At 31.6% G+C, this 25,192-nt stretch overlaps 2 protein-coding genes across 3 annotated transcripts in view; both read right to left on the minus strand.

Moving 5' to 3' along the window:
* LOC139512203 (PX domain-containing protein kinase-like protein) overlaps positions 1 to 25,049 on the minus strand; it is a 31,099-nt gene extending 6,050 nt beyond the window's left edge. For both annotated transcript variants that reach the window (XM_071299625.1, XM_071299635.1), the window contains exons 1-13: positions 24,841 to 25,049; positions 20,435 to 20,623; positions 19,926 to 20,022; positions 18,982 to 19,059; positions 18,449 to 18,522; positions 16,076 to 16,150; positions 12,837 to 13,080; positions 12,169 to 12,293; positions 11,114 to 11,231; positions 9,815 to 9,893; positions 4,352 to 4,478; positions 3,550 to 3,633; positions 1,523 to 1,622 (exon numbers count right to left, since the gene is read on the minus strand). In XM_071299625.1, the coding sequence (XP_071155726.1) occupies positions 1,523 to 1,622; positions 3,550 to 3,633; positions 4,352 to 4,478; positions 9,815 to 9,893; positions 11,114 to 11,231; positions 12,169 to 12,293; positions 12,837 to 13,080; positions 16,076 to 16,150; positions 18,449 to 18,522; positions 18,982 to 19,059; positions 19,926 to 20,022; positions 20,435 to 20,623; positions 24,841 to 24,942 (1,492 nt within the window). In that variant the 5' untranslated portion in view covers positions 24,943 to 25,049. The remainder of the gene's footprint in view (positions 1 to 1,522; positions 1,623 to 3,549; positions 3,634 to 4,351; positions 4,479 to 9,814; positions 9,894 to 11,113; positions 11,232 to 12,168; positions 12,294 to 12,836; positions 13,081 to 16,075; positions 16,151 to 18,448; positions 18,523 to 18,981; positions 19,060 to 19,925; positions 20,023 to 20,434; positions 20,624 to 24,840) is intronic.
* Positions 5,513 to 8,207, minus strand: LOC139512209 (homeobox protein ceh-40-like). The gene is made up of 2 exons (XM_071299649.1): positions 6,282 to 8,207; positions 5,513 to 5,995 (listed from the first exon to the last, which is right to left on the minus strand). Exons 1-2 carry the CDS (start codon positions 6,918 to 6,920, stop codon positions 5,660 to 5,662), a joined length of 975 nt encoding a protein of 324 aa, XP_071155750.1. The 5' UTR covers positions 6,921 to 8,207; the 3' UTR covers positions 5,513 to 5,659.
* Positions 25,050 to 25,192: the final 143 nt, after the last annotated feature.

Here is a 25,192-nt window from a genome sequence, read left to right on the forward strand (position 1 = left end):
AACATTATTTATCAACTATGTATAGCTACTGAAGAACAGACTCCATCCTAAATATTGAACTTCATTACTACTGGAGTTCAAATTGAGGTCAAGGCTATAACATATGTCAAAGAAACATATCTTTGCATTCAATTTACATACTTAATATTGTTTACCTATCATATATCATTTTTTAAGAAAAAGTTTCATTCGGAAAAAAATATCTGTTTACTGGAGCACATTCATGAGGACAAGGTCAAATTGTATACATCAAAAGTGGTATCACATACATTCAATATGGTATCACATCAATTAGATATACAATTTCCTCACAAATGTTTAGGTATTCACATACCAAACATTGTTGACTTTTCAATACAATTGCAGAGAAACAGACCTCATCATGAGAATTTAACTTTACCACTGGAGTATAAAAATGGGGTCAAGGTCAGAAACAATGATTGACTGACTATAACTTGTCAATTTTTTTCAATTTCCATAATTTGTTATCTAAGCAAGAGTTGAGAGGATAAGATTTCTTAAAAGGTTATCTACAAATTGGCAGTGCATTGTTCATGAACTGAAAGTAACATGTATATATCTTGCCGACTTGATCTTTTGTTGAGTAGAAACAAAAGTGTTAAGAAAAGAGATTCTATTATAAAACTAATTGAAAAATTCTTCATCAACACCATGTCTGAGTATACCTATTTGGGCATAAACATTCTTATGAATAAAATTTTGTTAGACTAAGGAGTTTCATCTAAATGAGTTTTGTATGAATGAAATTGAAGTCTGATACTTAGGGCTATTCCAAAAAAAAATGTATGGGGGAGGGGTTGGGGGGTTGGAAGGCACATTATATTAATAATACATGGGTGATGGGTATCAGAGCAACTTTTCACACTATAATGCCCAATAATTCTCAATTACAATTGTCTGGGTGGCGGGTGCTGACAAAAACTGCCTTCCAACCCCCCAACTCCCCCCCCCCCCCTACATTTTTTTTTCTGAAATAGCCCTTATCAAAATTCATAATGCATTATCTTATTTACTGTGGATTCTTTTATGTTCGTGGGTATCAATTTTCCTGGACTGAGGAAATCTTGTATTTTCTTTGATATCTGATTTCATGTTTTTTTTCAAATTTGCATACAAGCCGATGGCATGTTAGTGATTCGTTGAACATTTAAATTCATGGTTTACCTGTTTCAATGAAAACCACGAAAATTGGTATCCCACAAATAATAATGAATCCACAGTATACGACAGCCCAGTAGCACTTTTGTCAGATTACAAAATTCTTGTGTTAGAACTGTATGACAGAAGGCTTTTATATGAATTCTCCATTTGATTCCAGGTGCCAATCATCTTTGACTTGAAAAAGCTTAGTGACAAACACAGCTTATTTTTTAACTTCCCTGCTTTGTTGTTTTAATCTGGGTAAAAAATTTATTTAAACAAAACAAATATAAAAAAAGAAGAAGGCAGAAAAAACTATGTGAACTATAAACTTTGTGTTGTATACAGATGGTTGCCATACCTGGTGCAGCAGGAGTAGTGGGTGATACTGGTGATGTAGGATTCTCACTAGATGTCACTGCTGTTGATGATGACTCTGGTTGACCATTTTCCATTGCTTTCTGATAAAATATAATGAAATAAGGATAAGAAATAGATTTGATTTATCTTATTTTGTAGTGGGAAGGGACAGGGAATCCTTAGGCAAAGCTAATATTGTGTACTGGTTTTGAATACCTTTATTCCTATTTTTTAAGTTAGTTTTTTTTCAGATTTGATACAACAAAACAATGAGATATTATTTAATTATCCAACTGGGGGACATGAACGAAACACTCTGATGCCAGTCTGTAAAATAATTATTTCAGCTAAACATTACAAAATGCAAAATATGATGATAAAATATTATTGATGTTTGTTTGCACATATATAAGCTTCTTAGAAAATAATTTAATTCAAAACAATTATGGAGTATAAGCAGTCGGAAACCAGGTTGAAATAGAACAAAAGAATCGAAGCTCTCTATTAGAGAAGGCGATAAATGTTTACTGTATTGTTTACTATAGTGACAAATTTTTAAAAAGTTAATAGAAACAAACAAAACTGCAATTTTCTTCTCAATTACGAGGTGTTTTATTTCAAAAACACCATTTGCATACGTTTTCAATTTATCTAGTACATAGTTAAGCAGAACAATTAGATATCAAGTCGACGACATGGGTATCTTTCAAGTTGGATGACAAAAATGCATAACCTCCGATTTTTTGGAAAAAATTACCACGGACGGAAAAGATATCAATCTATTAGTTCAGTAATTTTCGTGTCTGCCCTTCCATTATGTGACTGAAGAAAAAATTCCAAAAAATAGGTAACAATTGTATCGAAAAGAGAAAATCGAGTGCACCTTTTTATGTTAGGGCGTGTTTGAGTTGAGTATTTAGTCTTGATATCGTTCAAAGTAAGAATATTTCATACATCGTCTCGCTTCAGATTCTATCATTTTTATATATTAAAGCTACAGGTTGACTTTATAACACAAAAAAATAACAGTACTAAAAGATGAAATATATGGGTCAAGTGAAATACCTATCTAATGAGTCACAAAAACAGGGAAGGTGTGTTCGAATAGCTATTTTTTTTACTGAAAGTACTTGACGACAGTCTTACAAGTTGGATGATGAAAATGCATATCTTCGAAAAATTCTAATTTTGTGTGTGTGATAACTAGGGTTTATAGTCTTCAACCACTAAAAAAATCTAGTCTGCCCTTCCACGAAATATTTAATTAGATTTTTTTTAAATGTTTATGATTTTTCGAAAATTCCACCTAACAACCGATTAGACAATAGTTTTAAGTTGAATCAATGCAGACAAGATCATTAACTGATGCTCATTAGCTAGTTGATACATTTGTCTTTTAAAATATAACTGACATATAAGGATCGTATTGGTGCAATGTGGATAAATTTATCGGTTTTCAAGAGCAAAATTGGTAGCGCGTCATCGCTACAATGGCTTCCATTTTTACGATTGTGAAAATGAACTGGCGTAATGGGGAGATAATTTTGACGAAGTAGGATCCTGACTGTAAGTCTTAGTATCAAACATGAAACTTGATAAAGCTGTACTACAAAAAAAAACTGTAATGATGGAATATCATTCAAATATAATAGCATGGGATTTGGAGAAATAGACACAGCCTTAACACTTTGAAATGGAGACAGACCAGAAAAATTCTACTGTAAAACAGATATTTTTTGCAATTTCCATGCAATACAACTTTATGCAACAGTATTAATGACCGAAGGTTTAGTTTTGTCAAAGTTTGGCTTTGAGATAAACTATATCATAAAATATCAAAACAGCCACACTTTGGTGAGTTTAAAAAAACAAACCTGCTGTAATGCCAAAAAAAAACCCAAATATCAAAATGAGAGTACATTATATGTTCCATTCTTTATCACATTTTGAATATGTTGTCAAAATACATTGTTCAATGTGCGACCTAAATGAAAATAAGCACATAATAGTTTCTGTAAATTTTCTTACTTTCTTTGACTTCCTTCTCCTCTTCTTTTCTTCCTCTGACATATGGAATTCTTTAGCTTTGGACATTCTCTTAATTTTATGTATCTAAAAGAATGATATTCAGTTCATTAAACATAGTTCATGATATGAATACAAACCTTGAAAAGAGCACTATAGCACTCTATAAGACATTTTATCTTTATTTACAGTATAGCATTTTTAACTGGATTTTTGTGACAAAAATGTCAGTTATTGAATTGGGGATGTACGGCGGGCGGGCGGGCAGGCGGGCGGGCGGGCGGGCGGGCGGCAATTAAATGTTGTCTGTGCATTAACTCATGAACCGTTCAACCAAAGCTTTTAAAATTTTAATATGTTGTTACTGACAACTAAATGAAGGTCAAGTTCAATAATGGCGATTTTGAATTTTACCGTTCAGGAGTTATGGTTCTTGTTCATATTGAACTGAATGTGATTATAGTTGTGGGGAAAAAAACTCCTGCATTTTGTCTTTCTTCTTTCTTAATGAAATACAGAAAAAACTGTTTCATTTGTACTGACAATGTGCAAATGGTCCAATAACAGCTTAAATAAGTTGAAAGGTTTAAAATGATTTTTTAAGTCAGGGACTTTTATAGCCACTAATTATACTGTATAGGTTTTCTCATAGTTGAAGGCTGTAAGATTGCTTATAATTGCTTGCTTCAACGTCATATGAATTTTAGTGGAGAGTTGTCGCATTGTCCATATTTTTATAAAGGTATTTTGTTGCTTGCTGGGTTGCATACTGAACAGTTGATGAATCATTTAAAATAATACACACCACTTTTTGTTCATCATGTAGCCTCTTTTCCACATCATCTTTTGCTGTTCTGATGAATTCTTTTAATTTACTAGGTATTTTGAGTATTGGTTTGTCCATTAATGGCAGGGTTATATCTGAAAATAGTCTGAAAGAGAAAAAGAACGTCAGATACACTTACAACTTGAGACCTTACCCAGTGTATATTTAGATACAGACAGTTTTATCCAATGGTCAGAATGGGGGAATTTTTTTGATAAAAAACGATAAAATTTCTTGCCAAAATGATGTTCATAGTATTTTTGGTGCATGATGATAAATAAATCAACTGACTTAAAAGAATGATCAATCATATTATATTTTTCAAAAAATTATGGTAACAATAATTATTTGAGACCCCTGACAAATAACGGTAAAATTTTAACCAATTAGACAATAACAGTAGCCAAAAAATAACTGTTTGACACATAAGAATAAAGGGCAGTCATATTTAGATGTCTTAATACCAACAATCATTAAATCTCAAATTACAAATGTTACCCTAAATTAGGAAGTTTCTGTACATGATAAAATAGGAATTTACTTATATTTTTTTTTGTACAATTGAACAGCCTGACTGATTATATCATCAATTCTTTTTTTCTCATTTTCAGTTCATTCTGCTGTTTTCAATGCAGTAAAACTTTTTTAAATTTTATGGGCAATTTTACTTCTACATTTATCTAATAAATGATTAACATATATATGCAAGAAAATTTTATGCAATCACACTGAAGCATTTTCTGTTTATAGTGTCATTTATCCTAGTAATAACAAAGGAAGAAAAAATTATGCACACACAGTTCCAACATTTGATGTTAGATGATCCCGAGGATTTATAGTTAGAGGACCATATAAATGATGTAATGTAACCTAATTTTTTTTTCGTTCTTAGGAGGTGAACAACTTACTATTCATTATATTGATTACTTGCATTTCATCTTGTTAGTCTTGTGGTTTTTGTTTTTACATAATTCCCTGCTATTTGACTGTAGCTGGTAACTCATATGTCTTTGGTTTATTACAATCTTTATTGTTGTATGATGTTGAGTTGGATATTTATTTGTTGAGGGTTGTTTTGTTTTGTTGTTGTTGTTGGGTTTTTAACTCTGATAATTCATTATAATAAGAAGAAAGTATATATAATATCTATCATTTATTAGCACATGAAATAATTCAATAACAATATAGCACTTTATCATAAAATACACAATATAAAGCATAGCACTTATACACAACTCTATTCTTAGCACTTGGGACATATGTACATAAAGTTCAAATCATTGTTATTCAGTAAGGCTGGTAGTAGGAGTTCCTGTTGTAGCGAGATGACATCTTACGAGAAGTAATGGCTGTACGAGTGTTCTGTGAACGGTTACGTTTGTTGGCAAACCACTTCTTGACCTGTTCTTCTCTGATGTTACCCTGTAGTGCAAAGGATTGGATGGTGGTTGAGTCTGGGTATGGGTGGTCTACGTTGCAGTGGTACCATTCTTCCATGAGTTGGACAGATCGGCGTGAGAGCTGTGGACGAGACCTGACTGTGCTGGGTCTGGTAGTGGACATCTTGGTAGTAGTAGTGGGTATCTGGTTGCTGACTGTCTGCTGGAGATTAGAGACACTGACCTGTAAAAGGAGAGGATAGTAAGTAAATATGTCAAAACATTTGTACAATATACAATTATTTGATACACAAGAAACTTACTTATTATATTAAACATTATAATTTATCTAAATAAATAAGTAATACTGTTAAATTATTGAATTCAATATTTTACAGTTGACCAAATATAAAACTAAATATCTTTTTAACCTTTGAATATTTTACAGTTGACCAAATATAAAACTAAATATCTTTTTAACCTTTGAATATTTTAAGAGACTTCTTAAATTCAAAGAATTATTATATTACCTCAACCCTATCTATAGCCTTGTGTAGTTGCTCATCAAAGTGGTCGTTGATGGAGTGTTGAAGGTGTGGTTTGGTAGCATTCTGGTGAAGTAACTGGTAACGCTCTGTCTCGATGACAGCAGACTGGTACTTGAAGAAGCTGGATAGCTGAGACACCTGTGTTGGGTTGCTGACTTCAAGTTTGGTAAACTGGCGTTGAAGTTGTTGCTCTCTGGTGAATACACTGGTCTTGGGTTTGTGTAGTAAGCTCATCAGAGTCTGTGGTATGGTTTGCTGTTTGAGTTCTGTCTTGAGTAGTGACTGAAGTTCTAGGACTGCTGAGTTGTTGGTGAGTAGTTGCTCTGGTGGTGGAGATCCAAGAAGATCAAAGAGTGAGTCAGCAAGGCGAGTTTCTGTCTCAGGCTCCAGAGCTGTTGCTTCCTCAAGGATAGCAGCAGCTAAAGCCTCATCGTCATCTTCGCTGGTGGTGGTAGCCTCAGCAGTAGTAGTTGGTTCTGGTTGAGTTGTGACATCTGAGATAGGGGTGTCTGGTTGAATGGTGGCAGCTATGATGTCCTCTAGTGTGGTAGTAGATGTGATCTCAATGGGTAGTGGAGACTTGGTAGGTGATGCCAAGAGGAAGTCAAGGAAATCAGCCATGATTATAATGATTGATAAGTAATAGTACAATGATTGATTGAAATTGGCAGTTGACAAGTGAATAATGATTTGGGTCAAAAGTGACACTTTTTTATATGGTGTCACATGTGATAACCTACAAACACTGGATTTCCATTGGTTGAAAGTAATGATGAACAGTATTCATGCATTTTTATTGGCCAAGAAGTTGGCTTCTGTTGTTCAGTGTGATTAACATAAGCTAGCTTGGACTCATCAAAGTATCACTGTGATTATTATTCTAATCATAGGCAATCAAAATCAATTATTTGAAAATAAAAAAATCTTGATTATTAATTATTACAAATCTTAAAATTATGAATACTAATGTTGAGTAAAATATTTGCACAACTTTTAATCAAGAATTATAATTTTCATAACTTACATCTTATACATATCATAAAGTATTTACAAAAACTATCCATAATACTTTTTATGAAATACATGTATCCTGTTCCAAAGAATTTCAATGATTATAAAATATCACTTTTATGCATGAAAATATTTTTAAGACTTATATTAAACATGGTTAAACCACTCTTCCAAATTAAATGAATAACAATGACCTGTTTGTACCATAATATCCAAAAATTGAGTTCAATTTACAGTGCAAAATCATCATTTAGGATTTTTTGCAAAATATTCAAAAATAAATACTAGCAACTTTTAGATAGTGACTATTTGAGAACTGACAAAGTTAATTATGATTTGGGTTTTACAATATTTTTCAAAAAAAAACCTGGTTTAAAAAGCAAATTATATCACATTTCAGATGTTGTATACTAAAATTATTTGGATCAGTGCTTCCAACCTTTTTTCTAACCTACTACATTAATATTTAAAAAACTTTTATTTTTTCTGATTTTAATTTAAAAAGTAAATGTAAATAAATAAAATAATAAATGTTTTTGAAAGATAGTTTGAATAAGAAAATTAAATATTATAAAATTTGTTTCTTTTTATTAATTGATGTTTAATAATGATTATCAGTAAAATGTATAAAAAATAATCATGCATAATCATTCTTCTGTTATTCTGTAATTATTCTTTTGATCTTTGTGATTAAACATTTCAATAGTAATAATCCTACCATTAAGGTCAAATGTGTTCACCTAATTATAATTAAACTGTATTCACCATTCAGATAAATTATCGATCTTTATGATTAATCAAACAATCAATGATTACATGATTCTTTAATCATGACTACCAATTACTAATTATCACTCATTTTAACTGTAATCACCACATCTGGAGAAATCTTTTGATCTTTGTGAATAAATTAATTAGTTCATGATTAATCAATTATTGCTTGAATTAATAAAAAATAATGTCTTATTTGCAGGCAATTTAATGTTACAGAATAGTTAATTTGTGATTTAAGAAATTAATAATAATTCTATTTTTATTTCATTCACCTTTTTTTTTAATAATTCAAATATTGGCTCTTTAATATTTCATAGTATTTTTGTAATGTTCAATGCAGAAAAAAACATCTTAAAATAAATTTTAAGACTTTCACACATTTTAAATATATATCAACTTTAGTCTAATGTTAAAAACTGATGATTCATCCTTAATAATTATAGAATATCTAATAGAAGAATTCAAATAGAGAAAACATATTAAATGAGTGACCAAATAACACTTAAATTCAAGAATGAGTCTAGCGCATGAGTTAATTATCAGTGTTGTTTGGTCACAAGTTGATTTTTTTTTATTAATTATTCTTTTTGTTACATTCACATTGTAATTTTTTTAGTGGAATTAAAAGTAGAAAATGTAAGGAACTATATTTTTTTCAATGCATCCATCATTTATTTTGATTTGACCTTGTCAACAATGTCTTGGCATGGCCTATTGTTGTATTACATCAGAGGAGTGAAATAACCACATTTATTTCACATGTGAAATCTTGGTTTTCATTTCCCTGGGAAATTCATGCAATTCATTTCAACCAATGGGGGCTAGTGGTGGTGAAGAATCATCCCCATCATATACAATAAAGATATAGGAACTATTACTATAGTTGCCTCAGCAGAATGTTTGAAAATAAAGTTACAGCTAAATGAGGCTTTTAGTTTTATTGTTTTAAAGGAGTAGGTCTGGTAAGGGCTGATTTTGGTCTGAAATTTCAGGTTCATATAACGAAAAATTTTGAACACTTTTTAAACACTTAAGTTTCTATTTCAGTTGATTCAATTAGTTTATGTGAAAGATTTTAACTACTTTAGACATTAAAAACGCTCCGATTCAAGCTTAAATATGAAAATCTATGAAATATGCCAAAAAATGTCACTTTCAGATGGTTTCTGTCAAAAATGAAAGTGACCGCATCCATGTTCATCCTAGACAGAAACTATCTAAAATTTAACTAAAATGCTAAAATTGTGAAGATTTCTGTAATTTAGCATGATTTAATGATGCTAGTACCCAATATATGTGCATTGTATTGTAAAAAACAGCCCATATTCATGTAGAAGAAGCTTCTTCTTTCCAATAAATAGCTAAAAGTTTACATTTTAACAATTTTGTAAAACTGCTATATTTTGGGGCTAAAAAGGGGTCTTACTGAACCTACTCCTTTACCATTTCGCATCCTTTTACAGCAGAATTTGCAGTCTGGCTTTTGCATATTGATGAAGTTATAGGGTGACCTATAGTTGTTTACTTCTTTGTCATTTGATGTCTGGTTGAGTGTTGTCTTATTTGCAATCATACCATATCTTCTTATATTTATAGCCGGAGATCTTAATGCTGGTAGATGATTTACATCTTGTACATATCAAGGGCTGATGCCAAAACATAGGTATTTATTACAATAACTTATGTCATTGCATGCATGTACAACTACAGAATGTAAAAATTATACTTACGGATGAGACAGTAAATCTGCTACCGTTGGTAAACCATTTTTACAGGCCTCAGAGGTTAAAATAGACTCCAAAACAGATCCTAAAAAAAATTTAGAAAATTTGTATCAAGGTTATATATTTTTTCTGTTTGGAGGTGACATGAACAAAAATGAACAATGTTTTAGTCTTGGATACATGAACTTTTTTATTGATTGTTATTGGCTTTGAACTCTCAGATCTGTACTTAGTGTCTTTTTGTTGTGGGGATGTTTAAGTGTCCATCTACGTTCACTTTTGTGTGTTTTTTAGTTGTTTTATATTTAAAGGCCTTTAACAGCTGACTATGTGGTTTGGACTTTGCTTATTGTTGGAGGCTGTATGGTGATCTATAGTTGTTAATTTCTGTGTTATTTGGTTTCTTGTGGAGAGTTGTCTCATTGGCAAACATACCATATCTTCTAATTTTTATAAAACTTCATGCTTAGTATACCTCCCTCCATAATGAAGATTTTTGACGCCACCCCCTTACTCCATAATGACGCCTTTTGACGCCTGTGTAGTACCTCAGTTGAAACACTTTGACTACAAAGTGTCTGCAGTTGACTTTATAAAATTTGTATCCAATATGAAAAGGAATATCATTGGAATATCTGACTTAAATTCATTTGATGAAATAGTTGTTTTTCGCAATGCCTTAATACTTTAAAACAATATGTTCAGCTTTTTATTAAAAAAATCCTATGCGAATCAAGTATGCAAAAAAAAATTTAAATGGAGGAAAGGGTTAACAAACATTGAGAATAGATTCCATGCTCACATGTATGGTCAATTAAAATTTAAACTCATGTCAAACATAAAAAATATGCCATGCTGATCTGAAAATTGCTAACATGGTTCAACTCATGATTTTATTAAGTTTCAAACCAAATTTAATATCAATCCTTTTTAAAAAAGATAAGTTTTTTAGTTTTCTTGTTGGAATTGTTTTACAGTGTCATTTTGGGGGCTTTTATAGCTGACTATTTGGTATGGATATTGCTCATGGTTGAAGGCCGTATGGTGACCTATAATTGTTAATTTTTGTTTAAATTGGTCTCTTGTGGAGAGTTATATATATGTCACATTGGCAATCCTACTATATCTTCTTTTTTTGAAAAAATAAGACATAACGAAAAAAATCCTGTAAGTATAAGGAAATTTATAAGAATTTACAGTGCCTAGCATATCTGAAAATCAATTTCAGTTTAACAAATCATAAAAAAGTTTAGACCAAATATCAAATCATTCATAAATACAGATGCTGATGAGTTGAGGACTTACTAATCTGTGGAGGGCAGGATGGTGGGAAATTATCACAAGTGGCAGCGTATAGCTGAGAACCGAAAGTCATCTCATACAACAACTGTCCAAAACAATATACATCAATAGATTCTGTTGTCTGTAAAATAAAACATCATTTATACAATAATAGATACTGTGGATTCATTTAATTTCATGGTTATCTATTTTTCATGGATTCAGGAAAATTTGCATTTTCATAGATATTTGATTCCATTGTTATGGCAATCTGTGCATAAATAGCCTTTAGAAAATTTGTAATTCCTGGAACTTTTGAATCCCTGGTTCACCTGTACCCAAGAAACCCAGTACAGGTGAACCAGGGATTCAATTTGTCACACAATTACAGGACATTATTTTAATATATGTTGAAAAGTTTTTACGCTGAATACTGTTTCTGTCAGTATAAAATCTATTACTATTTTTAAAGCAAATATATTACAGTAAAAATGTTGCAATTGCCGGAACAAGAATATGCGTTCAAAACACATGACGCCTCAATTGCATTATCTATACTATTAAACGAGAAGACTACTGGGCTGGCGATACCTTCGGGGACAAAACGTCCACCAGCAGTGGCATCGACCCAGTGGTGTTAATAGTTATCAAAGGTACCAGGATTATAATTAAATACGCCAGACGCACGTTTCGTCTACATAAGACTCATGAATACTTTTTATACTTTTCCTGAAATTCTACAGTCATTAAATCTTTTACAAAATTCTTCCTATAACTCATTCATACTTTCAACCACACTCTGAATGCCTGCGATTTTGCGGGTATGTTCTAGTTATAATCATATTTCCATGTCAAGTTACTGTGAAATAAGTAATTTGGCATATATTTTTTAGTTTTGAAGATAATCATGATAATTGGTAAAAGCACTAAAAATGTTTTAAAACAGTCATTCTTGGTGTCTGTCAGAACAACTTTTACACAGGAAAAACAAACAATCCTTAAATATATACAAGTGCATAATATTTCCACCAATCAAAACAAAGTAAAACCCATTCTTCTATCAAAGTTATATCACAAACCTGAATCTTCTTAAACTGTACAAAAAATGGTCTGTAATATGATGGTAACCCTAGAAACCAATTTTGAAGATCCAGAAATTTACACACTTGACCTTCAACTATGATATTTCCAGCATGTAAATGACCTACAACAGAATTCACCAGATTTTACATTTAGATTAAATATAATATAATGTAACAAGTAACATATTTATAGGATTGTTGGTAATTTGATTGTTCATATACATGTAACAATATTAAAATAATGCTAAGATTATAACACATTGTTGACTGATGTACCCCTATTTTTTACATTTTTACCTATTATGTCAGTTTTTGTTTGAAAGACAACATAACTATCAAACTTTCCTTAAATAAATTTATATAAAGAAAGGACAAATTCAGCAATTTTTCCATTGGTTAAGGGGCATAACTCTAGAACAGTAAAAGTGATGGCACCAAAATTCAAACTGGATTTGTGCTTTGTGGTAGTCAGCATTGTGTATAAGTTTCATAACATTTTATAGAGGCACACTAACGTTAAAGAACAGAAACCAATGTTGGGTTATACATACAGAGGGACAGACATGGGTAAAACTTAATGATCCCTTAGTTACAGTGGGGCATAACAATTTTCAGTTATCAATTGCAATGCAAAAGTGCTATTGTATATACTTGAAATTACTTACCGTAAGGAATGCATTTTTCTTGTAAATATTTTAATGTCAGAAGTATCTGTTTTCCAAATGTTTTAATTGCCACAGGCTCTAATATTGAGTAAGATTTAGGATTTCCATATTTTTTCAAGTAATGAATCTTTGGTTTACATTTACATATAAGGTCTCTTAATGTTCCTTTTTCACAAAAACTTTGTATTAAAAGTCCTCCACTTTCATTGGCAGTAGCAAAGGTCACAGGATAAATATTTGGATGCTGAAATATAGAAAAGAATTATAATTAAACTCATTTGTGTCACAAAGGTATTGTTAATACATGTATTTTAAAGTGATCAAAAAAAGTTTCAAAATGTGTCGCTGCCTCAATAATGACCAAACATTCCTCCTTAGTTATTGCCTTTATAAAGATATCATTGGTTCAATATTTATTTTTAGGTTAATTAAGGCAAGTTTTTCCATGTTTCCAGCACATGAGATGAATAATTTGTTTTTTTGGTCCAATGTTCATACAGAACAGGTGATGGATCATATGTCATTCCTGGTTGAATTGTCCTGTTGGTTCCAACATATCTATCGTGAAGTGGGTAAATCGGGCAACTATAAGGCTAACAATAACAAAGGCATCTAGCATGTATGTATCTCTATTCAAGTTCTCAAGTCAATACGTCACATCAAGGTGACGTTACAATATATAGAACATTACATTTATGTGTTACTTCCAACAATATTGTTTCTGATGCAGGTGATGTTTTCCCACAAGTTCATTATAATAATAATAATAATAAATTCTTTATTTAAAGAGGGTCCTCAATTAGAAATAGTCTAATTTTCATTGAGGCCCTCAAACAAAATACATGCATACAGTTAACATTCATACATTCATACATTAATTTACAATATATATTACTAGTATATACACAATTCAATCATTGAAATATACAAAGGGTAATAAATGACAATATTTGATATAGTTTTGTTAGAGGAAAACAAATTAGTTGACTTGCATATAATTTTCAAGAAAATGATTATAACTATGTTTCTTGAATAATTCCACATTAGGACATTTTTTTATTTCGAGTGGTAAATTATTCCATACTTTGGTTGCAGAATAATGAATAGATTTTTTATAAAAATTTGTATTTGGTCTTGGAACAAAAAGATCATTATTAGAGACAGATAGTAAGACATCGAATTCTTACTACTGCCAAAAACCGCTGTCTATAGAATTAACATGTTTTGAGGTAAAATATATTTGCATTTCTTCAAACCATTTTCATGTATATTTGTTTTCAATATTTGTATTAAGTGATTGTGTTGGAAATAGTTCTATGTGAGCTGAGCTGGTCCACGTGTAGAAACTATATGTAGGTCTGTTACAATTAAACGTCTGGCTTTTCAGGTTAAAAATAAAAAATCACCCTTTCAGGAGTATATCTTTCAGACTTTTAGAGCACCCTCAGACAATTCATTAATGGTTTTTTGCTATATATTTATTTTAAACAGATTCTTATTGATTTACAACCATACAGGTAGCCAGGGGGGTTCGAAACAAATAAGCACTGTTGTTTATATATCTCAACTTGTACGATTCGCTCGTGTATGTAACAATGTATTAGATTTTAGCGAGAGAAATTTATGTATTACTGAAAAATTATTACACCAGGGTTTTCGATATCACAAACTGGTCAAAACATTTACTAAATTTTATCACCGGTATAAGGAAATAATTCGTAAATATAACTCAACATGCAGACATCTTATACGTTCAGGTATTTCACATCCAAAATTTTATGGAAATATTCTTTATAAAGCACAAAAATGTCAGTATTCTCCTCAGAAACTAACAAAACCTTTAAATAGACTTATTAAAAGGGGATATAGTTACGATACTGTTGTCAGGTCATTAAAGATTGCATATTTTGGCTTTAACATTGATTCACTGATAGGGTCTTTGCATCGGAACTAAACACATTTATTTCTAAAAAAAACAGTTGTTGGCATGACACGGGTTATGTTCTTCTCATATATTTTATGATAGTATGATACTAAACCCCTAACGGGAGGGATTGTACCTGATATTCATATGATGAAGACATAATCTTTCAATCAGTTTAATTGAGGTCTGGAGCTGGCATGTCAGTTAACTGCTAGTAGTCTGTTGTTATTTATGTATTATTGTCATTTTATTTATTTTCTTTTGTTACATCTTTTGACATCAGACTCGGACTTCTCTTGAACTGAATTTTAATGTGCGTATTGTTATTCTTTTACTTTTCTACATTGGCTAGAGGTATAGGGGGAGGGTTGAGATCTCATAAACATGTTTAACCCCGCCGCAATTTTGCGCCTGTCCCAAGTCAGGAGCCTCTGGCCTTTGTTAGTCTTGTATGATTTTAAATTTTAGTTTCTTGTGTATAATTCGGAGTTTAGTATGACGTCCATTATCACTGTACTATTATGCATATTTTAGGGGCCAGCTGAAGGACACCTACGGGTGCGGGAATTCTCGCTACATTGAAGACCCATTGGTTGCCTTCGGCTGTTGTTTGCTCTATGGTCGGGTGGTTGTCGCTTTGACATATTCACCATTTCCTTTCTCAATTTTACTGTTAAAGTCAACGTTCTGTTCGAATTGTGACTGTTAAAGTCGAGTTTGTGGGTCCAAATAACCCCCCCTTGAAAATTTCTGGCTACGGGCCTGACAACAGTGGAATGAGTGGATGTGTATGGAACCACTAGTGACTGCAGCATCATCTGTCTCTGATGAAGGTTAATGATAGTAAAAATTGGACAGGCATCAGTTGCCTTCAGGTGCTATAAATAATATAGCAGAATAATATCCACATTTTACATCTTTATTTTTTGTATACTGTTTTTTTTTCTCTCTCAGCTAAAAGTCTCAGAGAATATCTTTTAACAGTATTTATAGATGAGTGTTTCATTACAATAAATGGGTGTGACTTGTCCTGCTGGTCAGGAGTCCAATAAAACATTACTGTAAACCTTATTTTTTTGGATACCTTATATTTTGTATAGTCCTTTCTAGCCCATTTTCCTGGCGATTTAATTTCGCGATTCTCAAATTTACTTTATGCAGTTAAGATGGAAGTATCCAAATTTTACATATTCAAGACGATTTATTTTCACAAAAGTCATGAAAATAAATCGTTTGCAAAAATAAGTTGATTTACAATATTTCATCAAAATTAGGCATTCATGAATCATGATTAATTGAAACAAGTTGAACTTACTTGTATTGATGGGAAAATCCTCAGCACAGCTGCCAGTTCCTTCTCTGGCATAAATTTGTCAGGACCATAATCACACTGAAATAAAATCATAAGATATAAAATCTCTGATTCCATCACTACATATAGAATCATATGACCAATATGTGTGTGTTGTTGGTTTGCTGTCAGTATAATTGATGTATATCCCCACATCTAATTTTATTTAAATATAAATCAGAAAAATCTTGTTTCAAGATAAAAAAATATGAAGATGTGTTATGGTTGGGAATGAGTCATCTTTCCACCTAATTCCATCGAATGAAGTGAATGTAAGCAATTATAGGCAACCGTATGGACTTAAACAATGAGAACATGTTTTCATGTTAAAATTTATATACAAAAGTGTACCTTTTACAGCCCTTCACAAATCAACTGTGAATGAAATCAGTATAAAATAAATTGAGAATATGTTAATAATTGGACACCGATGCTGCTCCCAGTTGCATACCCCTGTATACCATTTTTAAGAGACATAACTCTAGAACAGTAAAAGTGACGTCACCTAAATTATATCCTGATTTGTGTTTATAATCATTGTTTATAACTTTCATAACATTTAGTAGAGGTAAACTTAAGTAAGAGAAGAAAACCAATTTCTTGACGCACATTCTTCTGAAGAGATAGACAATGGCAACACTCTTTTGGTGGGGCAGGAGCAGCGAGGGAATACAAATCTTTATATTTCTGTTCTAAATAGGCTGACTTTCTCTCTCTTAAATTTCATCATGTTGCTTTGAATGGCAAGCACTTTTTTTCTGACAATCCTTACAAGGCTTTCAGAGTTACTGTTTTTCTAAAAATGCCACCACTGACATTTAAGTATCAAAATAAAATGTAAAAGTTAGGCCACACCAATTTGATTACTTGTTCGACGGACCCGCCCGCACCTATTTTTTTCAAAACAGAATTTTTTTATTTTTTTTATATTCCCGCTTCCCGCATCCGGAAATGTAATCTTGTCCATTTCCCGCACCGTTTTTTTTTTGTAAATATTATAAAATCAACATTTGTTTTTTAAAATCACATTCTAAACCTGTTAATAACGATTTTAAACCTATAAGCACCCCATAACACTGTGTAAATATCTGTGAAAATATTTGTTTCAGCATGAAACGTGAGAGTGCTCCAATATAAATATATAAGCGGAAATACCTGTACAGAACAAAACATTGGTTTCTTTCCCCCTTACTTATATTCCCTATCAAAAGATGTTCGTTGTTAAAATAAAGTAAAAAGAACTTCTGAAGGATTTGCCTTCACCTGCGATTATATTGTATGCTGGAGAAACAAAACTATACACAGCCGCTGCATGTTTATGTACCTGTCCTGATTGATTTAGGGGCCTGTCGTTCAGCAGTTATCGTTTGTAGATGTGGTTCATTGGTATTTTCTCGTTTGGATATATACATTAGATAGTTGGTTTTCCTGTTCGAATTGTGTACACCAATAAGTGTGGGGTCCCTTAAAGCTTGCTGTTTGGTCTGGATCAAAGCCCTGTGTAAAAGGCCGTATTTGACCTGTGATTGTCATGATTGTTATTATTAGGTTGTGAACAACCCTCCCTCAGACAAGGGGTAATTTTTCTGTTGTAGAAAAGAAAATAGAAATACCAAGGATAGTGCTACTATTCAAAACCTTTGAAAATTTAGATTGTTTTACTCAAAAAGAGGAGAAATACATCATAATTTTTATTTTAAACAATTTTTCTAAAAGAGGGGTCCACTTATTTTGAATAATATTGAATAAACTGTTTATAAAGTAAATGTGTTAATAGGTTTAAGTCCAGGAATATTACAAAATTCTTGGACATGTTTTGACCATTTAATACAAGATAGATATATAGTTCTTTGGGAACATATGAGCCCTTTTGTACTAAAAGATGTTTTTTACAAAGAAATATATTATGACTTTAATATATTGACCCCCTCATAAATGGGATATTTAGATTATAACATTAAGGGGTTGTTCCCAACCTGATTATGACTTAATGTAGATGGAAAATTGGCCAATTGTCAGTCCCACATACATAGACCAGATTTAATTATACAATTATTTCATGGTGAACAGGGAAAAAATACTTCATAAATTAAAGAAATTTCAAAGTACAAGTCATAAATTGAGTTTTAATATTGTCAAAACCTACTATTTTATGTTTACAAAAAAAAATTATAATCGCTCGCCTTTACTTTTCCAGCTTCGCCTCAAAAAATTTCAAATTAAATATTTTTTTATTAAAATTTTCAAATCGCTCGCTCGCCCCAATTTTTGGAGTCCAAAAATCCGTAGAACAAGAAATTAAATTGGTGTGGCCTTATTTAAAAAAAGAAAACTTACCCATGTTAAAATTTCTTTAATTTTTGGTTGATCTATTGGTTTAACTAAAATATATTCTTTTCTTAACCTCCATCCTGAAATTTATATAATATCTTTACTGTAGAATTAATAATTTGTAATGAAGAAAACAAATACTGAATCATGCAGGCCATTGCTTAACAAGAACTCCTGTTTTTGGATAGCAGTACAACTGAAATGCAGATAAAAAATTTATATTAACAAAAATATTGAACAGAACAAACCACATTAACCATCAATGCCTATACTAAGAGAGAAAAGACCTACAACCAAAAATAAACACATATATATGAACGATGACTCAAAGTCTTGAACAGTCATATAAGTTTTATATAATAACCATGAGGCATGAAATTCAAGTAATCATAAGAATGTCCAAAACAATGTAATGAACAGGGTCTCTTTTGGTAGTGCAAATATAAGAATATTTCACAAAAGAAGACCCTATTCAGGGAACAGGTAAAAATTCACATACCTTCTTCAAATAGAATGACTGATAAGTGTAAATTATATACCTATATCTGGTAAAGATTCTATAACATCCCATTTGTTTTCAGACCTAAACACCATGGAAACATGCTGCAATGCAATCTCTGAAAAAATATTAAGGGCATTAACAATACACTAATATTTTGTAATTGTTTGTTCTATTTCATTGCATTTCATTAGGGCCTCATAGAAGATTAGTTTTATAGCTAACTGTGTAACCCTCTATAAATAAAAATTATTACATGTATTACTAATGATCATGTTTTATAAAATACTAAAAATCTAGCAATAATGTCTAACAAAGTCACAATAAAACATGAAAAATAAAATATTTGCAAAACTAGCCATGGTCATGTTTGTGTAAATCAAATAAAGTAATAGACACCTATAAGCATGATAAGCCCAGATTACTATTTGGTATTGCTGTTTGAGAAATTAAAGAAAAAAAAATATAAATAAAATTGAGAATGGAAGGTATATCAGAATTAGTACCACAGAAATATTTAGTGAAAAAAAAAACTAAAAATTTTAAAATAAAGTTTGTCTGATTGACCATTGCAAATGCAATAAAATACCAATCTAGATAAAAACCAATTAAATGCATATCAGATGTTCAGTAGTTGTCCTTTGTTGATGTGATTCACAAGTGTTTCTCGTTTTTTTTTATACAGATTAGACCATTGGTTTTCCTGTTTGAATGGTTAAACACTAGTCATTTTTGGGGTTCTTTATAGCATGCTGTTTGGTTTGAGCCAAGGTTCCTTGTTGAAAACCGTACCATAACCTATCATGGTTTTCTTTTTATAAATTTTAATTGGATGGAGAGGTGTCTCATTGGCTCTAATACCACATCTTCCTATATCTATATATTAAATCCTTCAAAATCTAAACATGGCCTTAATCAATATTAAAAGCAAACTCTTTCAAAGAGATTTTTATTTGGAAACCTGTAAATCACACACATACTGACCTGTCTGGTTTATAGTATAATTGTCTGGACTCAGGAATTTCTTCACAGCTTGACTGTTAGCAAGTAAAGGATGACCAAGAATGGTATCAATATATTTCTGAAAATATAAAGAACTAAGCATTTATTAATACTCAAATAATATTCTAATAAAAATTAAGAATATTTCCATCAGAAAAAATGAAATAACATAACATTTTTGGTTTTCGGTTTTAGCTGAAAATTTCATTCAAAAGATTTTCCTGTATTTCCTTTTTTTAAAGCCTGACCCTTGTACCATTTATATGCTTTTATCTCAGATTGGTCATAGATGGCTTAAGTTCACAATATTTTACCAGCGACTCTGTTGTTAAAGGAGGTACACAGGTATCTGACCCTGCTGTCAGTTTCAGAGACAAAATTTTTTCCATTTTTACCTTTAGTCCTTATGAGACAAAGAGAGCTTTTTGAACTGATCAAATACCTTACCTTCTGTTAAATGAAATAATTTTTAAAAATATGTTTTGACATACCTGAAGACCTTGTTGTCTTTCAGCTACAAATTCCCTATCAAAATTTCCAAAGACTTTTTTAGGTGGCAGTTGTACATCAATATTTGCTATTTTGAGCTCTGTATCTAATGCTACAAAATCACTGTACCGTTTCTGCAATGTCCAGCTATTCTCAGGTTTTGGTCCATATTGAATTCTGACACTGTATACCTAATAACACAAGGACATAAAATTGTAGTACTTCGCAAATTTCATGTATTGAAAAATGGGATATGTAAAAGACATACACAGAGCTAATGAAACCTGATTAGGATTTGCTACTCCTTGAACTTCCTAGACTTTTGTCATAGACCAGTGTAAATTTTAGGAGCTTTTTTTTTAATAGTGCTAGCATTGCCTAGCAAAAAATGTAGTTCACGTTTAATGCCCTATCATGTACTTTTAATATTTCAATGTTTTGTAAACACATATTGATGCCTCTGAAATTAAAATCAAAATCTACATCATAAAATAAAACAATCTTGTAGCAAATTTTCTTAGTACATGTATCAACAACAAATTTCTTACTCTTTTTTGTGTGTAAAATATGGAATTGGGGAGGGCAAAAGTTGAAATCAAAAAATTATGAAACTGGATGTATCAAATTAATCATATTTACTATGAACATGATGAATGAATAGACCACTTTTGAATTTGTTGCATTCTCTTCAATAACTTTGGCTTTAGTGGCCATCATTCATACATTTAGGCCAATTTTAGGGAGATTGTCACTTCCTTCCCATGTTCAGCAAGCGTTTAAAAAAAATATGATGCTAAATTGCACAAATTATTCCTACGAATTTTCTAGTTTATCCTGCATAATGACTATTAGGAAAACGCCCGATGAACATTTATAGTACAGGGATACAGGCAATCCCCTCTATCTGGTAAACAGGGTAAATGTCGTCATAAAAGCGTGCATAATTGTAAAAATTTTCCAATGAATAACATAACTCAAAAAGTGGTCTATTCTGAAGAATGATGCATAACTTCTTAAGACTAAAGAACCATGTAACAGTTATAAAAATTTCAGTTTTTACATAAAGATAACACTTATAAGGTGTTTCAATTTGACCAATATGACTTGTTCTTGTGTCATTTAGTATGAAATATGATACTCTAACCGTAAGGGGTCTATTCTGATACTTATTTCAAGAGTGAAGCAAATAAGTAGTCAATGAAAGCATATCTTAAACTTCTTAAAAATGATTTTCTTTGTATATCAATTTATTATATATTTGTTATAGTTTAACCTTAACCTTAATTGTCATTAGCATTTGCCAAAAAATAATAAATGCAGTTAATGGTCTGAACTTGATCAATGTATTCTTCTGTCAGATGTGTCTACCTATAAGTGGTAAGCAGGCCTGATATTCCCAGACCATCAAGACAGTAATCTGGACGAACGTTTGTACATGTATATAGTTAAACAAGACGAATTTCAAGCAAATTATTCTAAATGCAAATAAAAGTTTTTGGTGGCTAGCTTTGGTGGCTAGCAAAACAGAAACAAATTTAACTACACCTTTCATGTGGGTGGTGAAGACTTATTTTCATGTAATATGTTGGCAATTTTTATATTAAGTTTTTTGTGCTTGAACATGAACATGTCAAATGCATCATGTGCATGTGAAGATTGTTATAAAGTGTGTTTCCTGCTTAGTGTTTATAACTCTATTCTTTCATTCTTAAATGAGTAAAGGTATAATTTACTAGTAGTCAATATGGCTTCCATCCCGGTAGATCATGTGTTACTCAACTCCTAGAGGTTTTGGATGAGTGGTCAGAATTAATTGATAGTGGTTTTCCACTGGACTTCATTTTCCTTGATTTTTCCAAGACGTTTGATACCGTGCCACATCAGCGTTTATTTTTGAAACTTGAATAACTTGGAATAAAGGGCTGCATTTTGAATTGGATAAAAAGTTTACTTTTTAGGCGTAAGCAAAGTTTTGTATAAATAACACAACTTCAACATGGTCAGACGTGGTGAGTGGTGTACCTCAGGGAAGTGTTTTAGGACCAGTTCTTTTCTTAACATTTATGAATGACCTTCCTGATGTAGTAGAGGGCATAGTGAAAGTTTTTGCTGATGATTATAGAGTTTATTCTACAGTCTCGTCAGATTATGAGCGATGTAAGTTACAGGAAAATTTTGACAGATTATGTGAATGGTCAGATATGTCATGTATGTGGAAATTTAAATGTAATGCTGCTAAATGTAAAGTATTGCATATTAATCCTGACAATGACCTGCAATATCATTATAACTTGTTGGATTAATCCTGAAAATTTATTGCATTATCTACAGTGAACGAAGAAAAGGATCCGGGAGTAAGTTTCGAGTCTAATTTTAAATTTGAAAAACATATAAGTGATATTTATAACAAAGCGCAGAGAGTGTTATCTCTTATTCATCATTCTTTTGATTACACGGATCAAGATATGTTTCTTATTATTTATAAATCAATAGTGCGTCCGCTGTTAGAATATGCGACACATGTCTGGTCACCGTATCTTAAAAAGACATCCGCAAACTGGAATCTGTACAAAGAAGGGCCACAAAACTGGAAAAAAATATTTGACATCTTAATTGTGAAGACAAGGCTACGTTCATTGGGTTTGCCAACCTTGGAATATTGTAGGGATAGGAATGATATGATACAAGTCCACAAAGCGTTGCATGGTATAGATGACATCGACTGGATGAGCCTATTTACTTTAGCACCATCTAATAATACTAGAGTTCACTCATTAATTTTTTTAAATACAGTGTAAGACTACACATAGACTTAATACTTTTTTCAATTAGAGTAGTGGATCAGTGGAATAACCTGTCAGATTTAACGGTGACGGCAAAGACTCTGAATAGTTTTAAGTCTTCATTAAATGGCGAAAATTGGAACCCATATAAATTCATACATGTATGTTAGTGTTAAGTGTTTCAGCTGGGCACACCTGTATGGGTACGTCGTAGCTACCAATTCTGGTTTTTATAACATTTTTGATAAGTTTAATACATTATACAGTGTTCCAGCTAGGCCGTTTTCAGAGGGCGCGGCGCCCGCCCTTTTCCGAGTGGCGCCCTGTGCCCTTTTTACAGTTTCCAGGGCGCCCTGCCTTTTTTGAAGATCGATTGCATATTAATTTGCGTATTGATATGATATGCTAATTACTAAATTTTACCTGGGGAAAAGATTATGACTTTGTTTACCACCCCAAGCTAATCAATGGTTACAACTGGTGTCATAATCTGTTGTTATAGGTAATCCGTTTATCGGATGGGTCATTAATGATCATCAACATTAATTCGTTCAAATAGAATCGGTCAGTCGGCAATTATCTTTGAAGAAATGTGCATACAACAACTTGGGCACAATTTGCGATGTTTACCGTAGTTTCATGGAAGAAACGTAATGACAGAAAGTTGGAAAACCATTATAAACTCGTTGAAGACATTGTTTTACTTGTTTTCTGTAAAATAAACAGAAAATTCAGACGTATTTGTCATTGACTGCCTTCATTTTTTATACGAAAATAACAAAATCGGCCGCCATATTGTGATCATATTTACATCATATTTACGTACTGTTTATAATCCTCCAAAGAAGGAGCACACCCGAATAAAGAAAGATAACTCAATCTGATTTTTTTCCTAGCATTGAGTAACCCATTTACATATTCTAAAATGTGTCTCCATACTTCTTGCTTAAGAATATATATGTTTAGGTATTTATTTTGAGTTATGGGAAAAGTTAAAGAGGGTCTTAGTAGCAGTGTTGGTAGGGTGCCTTGGTCATCTTTTTCTGTATTCTTTATTTTTGATACTATTTTTCACTGTTGCTTTATATCCTAAAATTGTGAATTTACTGAGCACAGCTGTTTTGTGCTGTATTGCCATCAAGCACAGCAGGGGTAGAAAGGTGAAACTGGTAAAATGTGGTAGACCATAGAAACAGTATGAAACAGATCTCCTTTCAAAACATACTGCATATAAAGTTCAACTGTGCCAAGCAATGATAAAAAAAACTTGTGACAAGCTGCTTGACAAGTTTTTCAGCCTTAAAAGTAGAAAGATAGAGTTCTATATGGGCTAAAGATGTTGTTCTTGTATAACCTGTGATTCAACGAATAAACACAAATGTTTGATTAACATCTTTTATTAAAATATGCCCTTTTCATATTATCATATCGCGCGTTAAATGCCCTTTTTCAGAATTGGCACCCTGCCCTTTTGAAAACCTAGCTGGAACACTGTTATATATCATGTATATAAATATATTATTATGAGATGAGAAATCATATACGACAATCCAAGATGAGGGGTCAGTAGAAGACTTTGGCTTATGTAACGACCAGAAGATAAAGGTATAAAGGTATAAACCAACCATATGATCTGCTGATTTTTGTGCAGCTTCAATAACACATGTTAACGCAACAGTGTCATCGATTGACAATTTCTGTGACAATTTCTTTTCAAAAACAGCCATTGTTTCAAATTGTAACAACTGTCAACACATAAATATCGAATAACAGGATATAATTTAGTTGTTTACATGGTCAGTGGGAGTGGGTGGAAAATTTTCATAATAATGTAATATCGATACCGGACATGATATTAAATATTTCCGGTGTCATAAAAAATCCTAGAAAGTTAAAAGTGTAATTGACATTAATGACACAGATGATTTGTATTTATTCAGTAACACTATCACTTTACTAAGAATCTATTTTCAGATC

Source organism: Mytilus edulis, chromosome 1 (assembly GCF_963676685.1).
Source record: "Mytilus edulis chromosome 1, xbMytEdul2.2, whole genome shotgun sequence".
Lineage (NCBI taxonomy): Eukaryota > Metazoa > Mollusca > Bivalvia > Mytilida > Mytilidae > Mytilus > Mytilus edulis.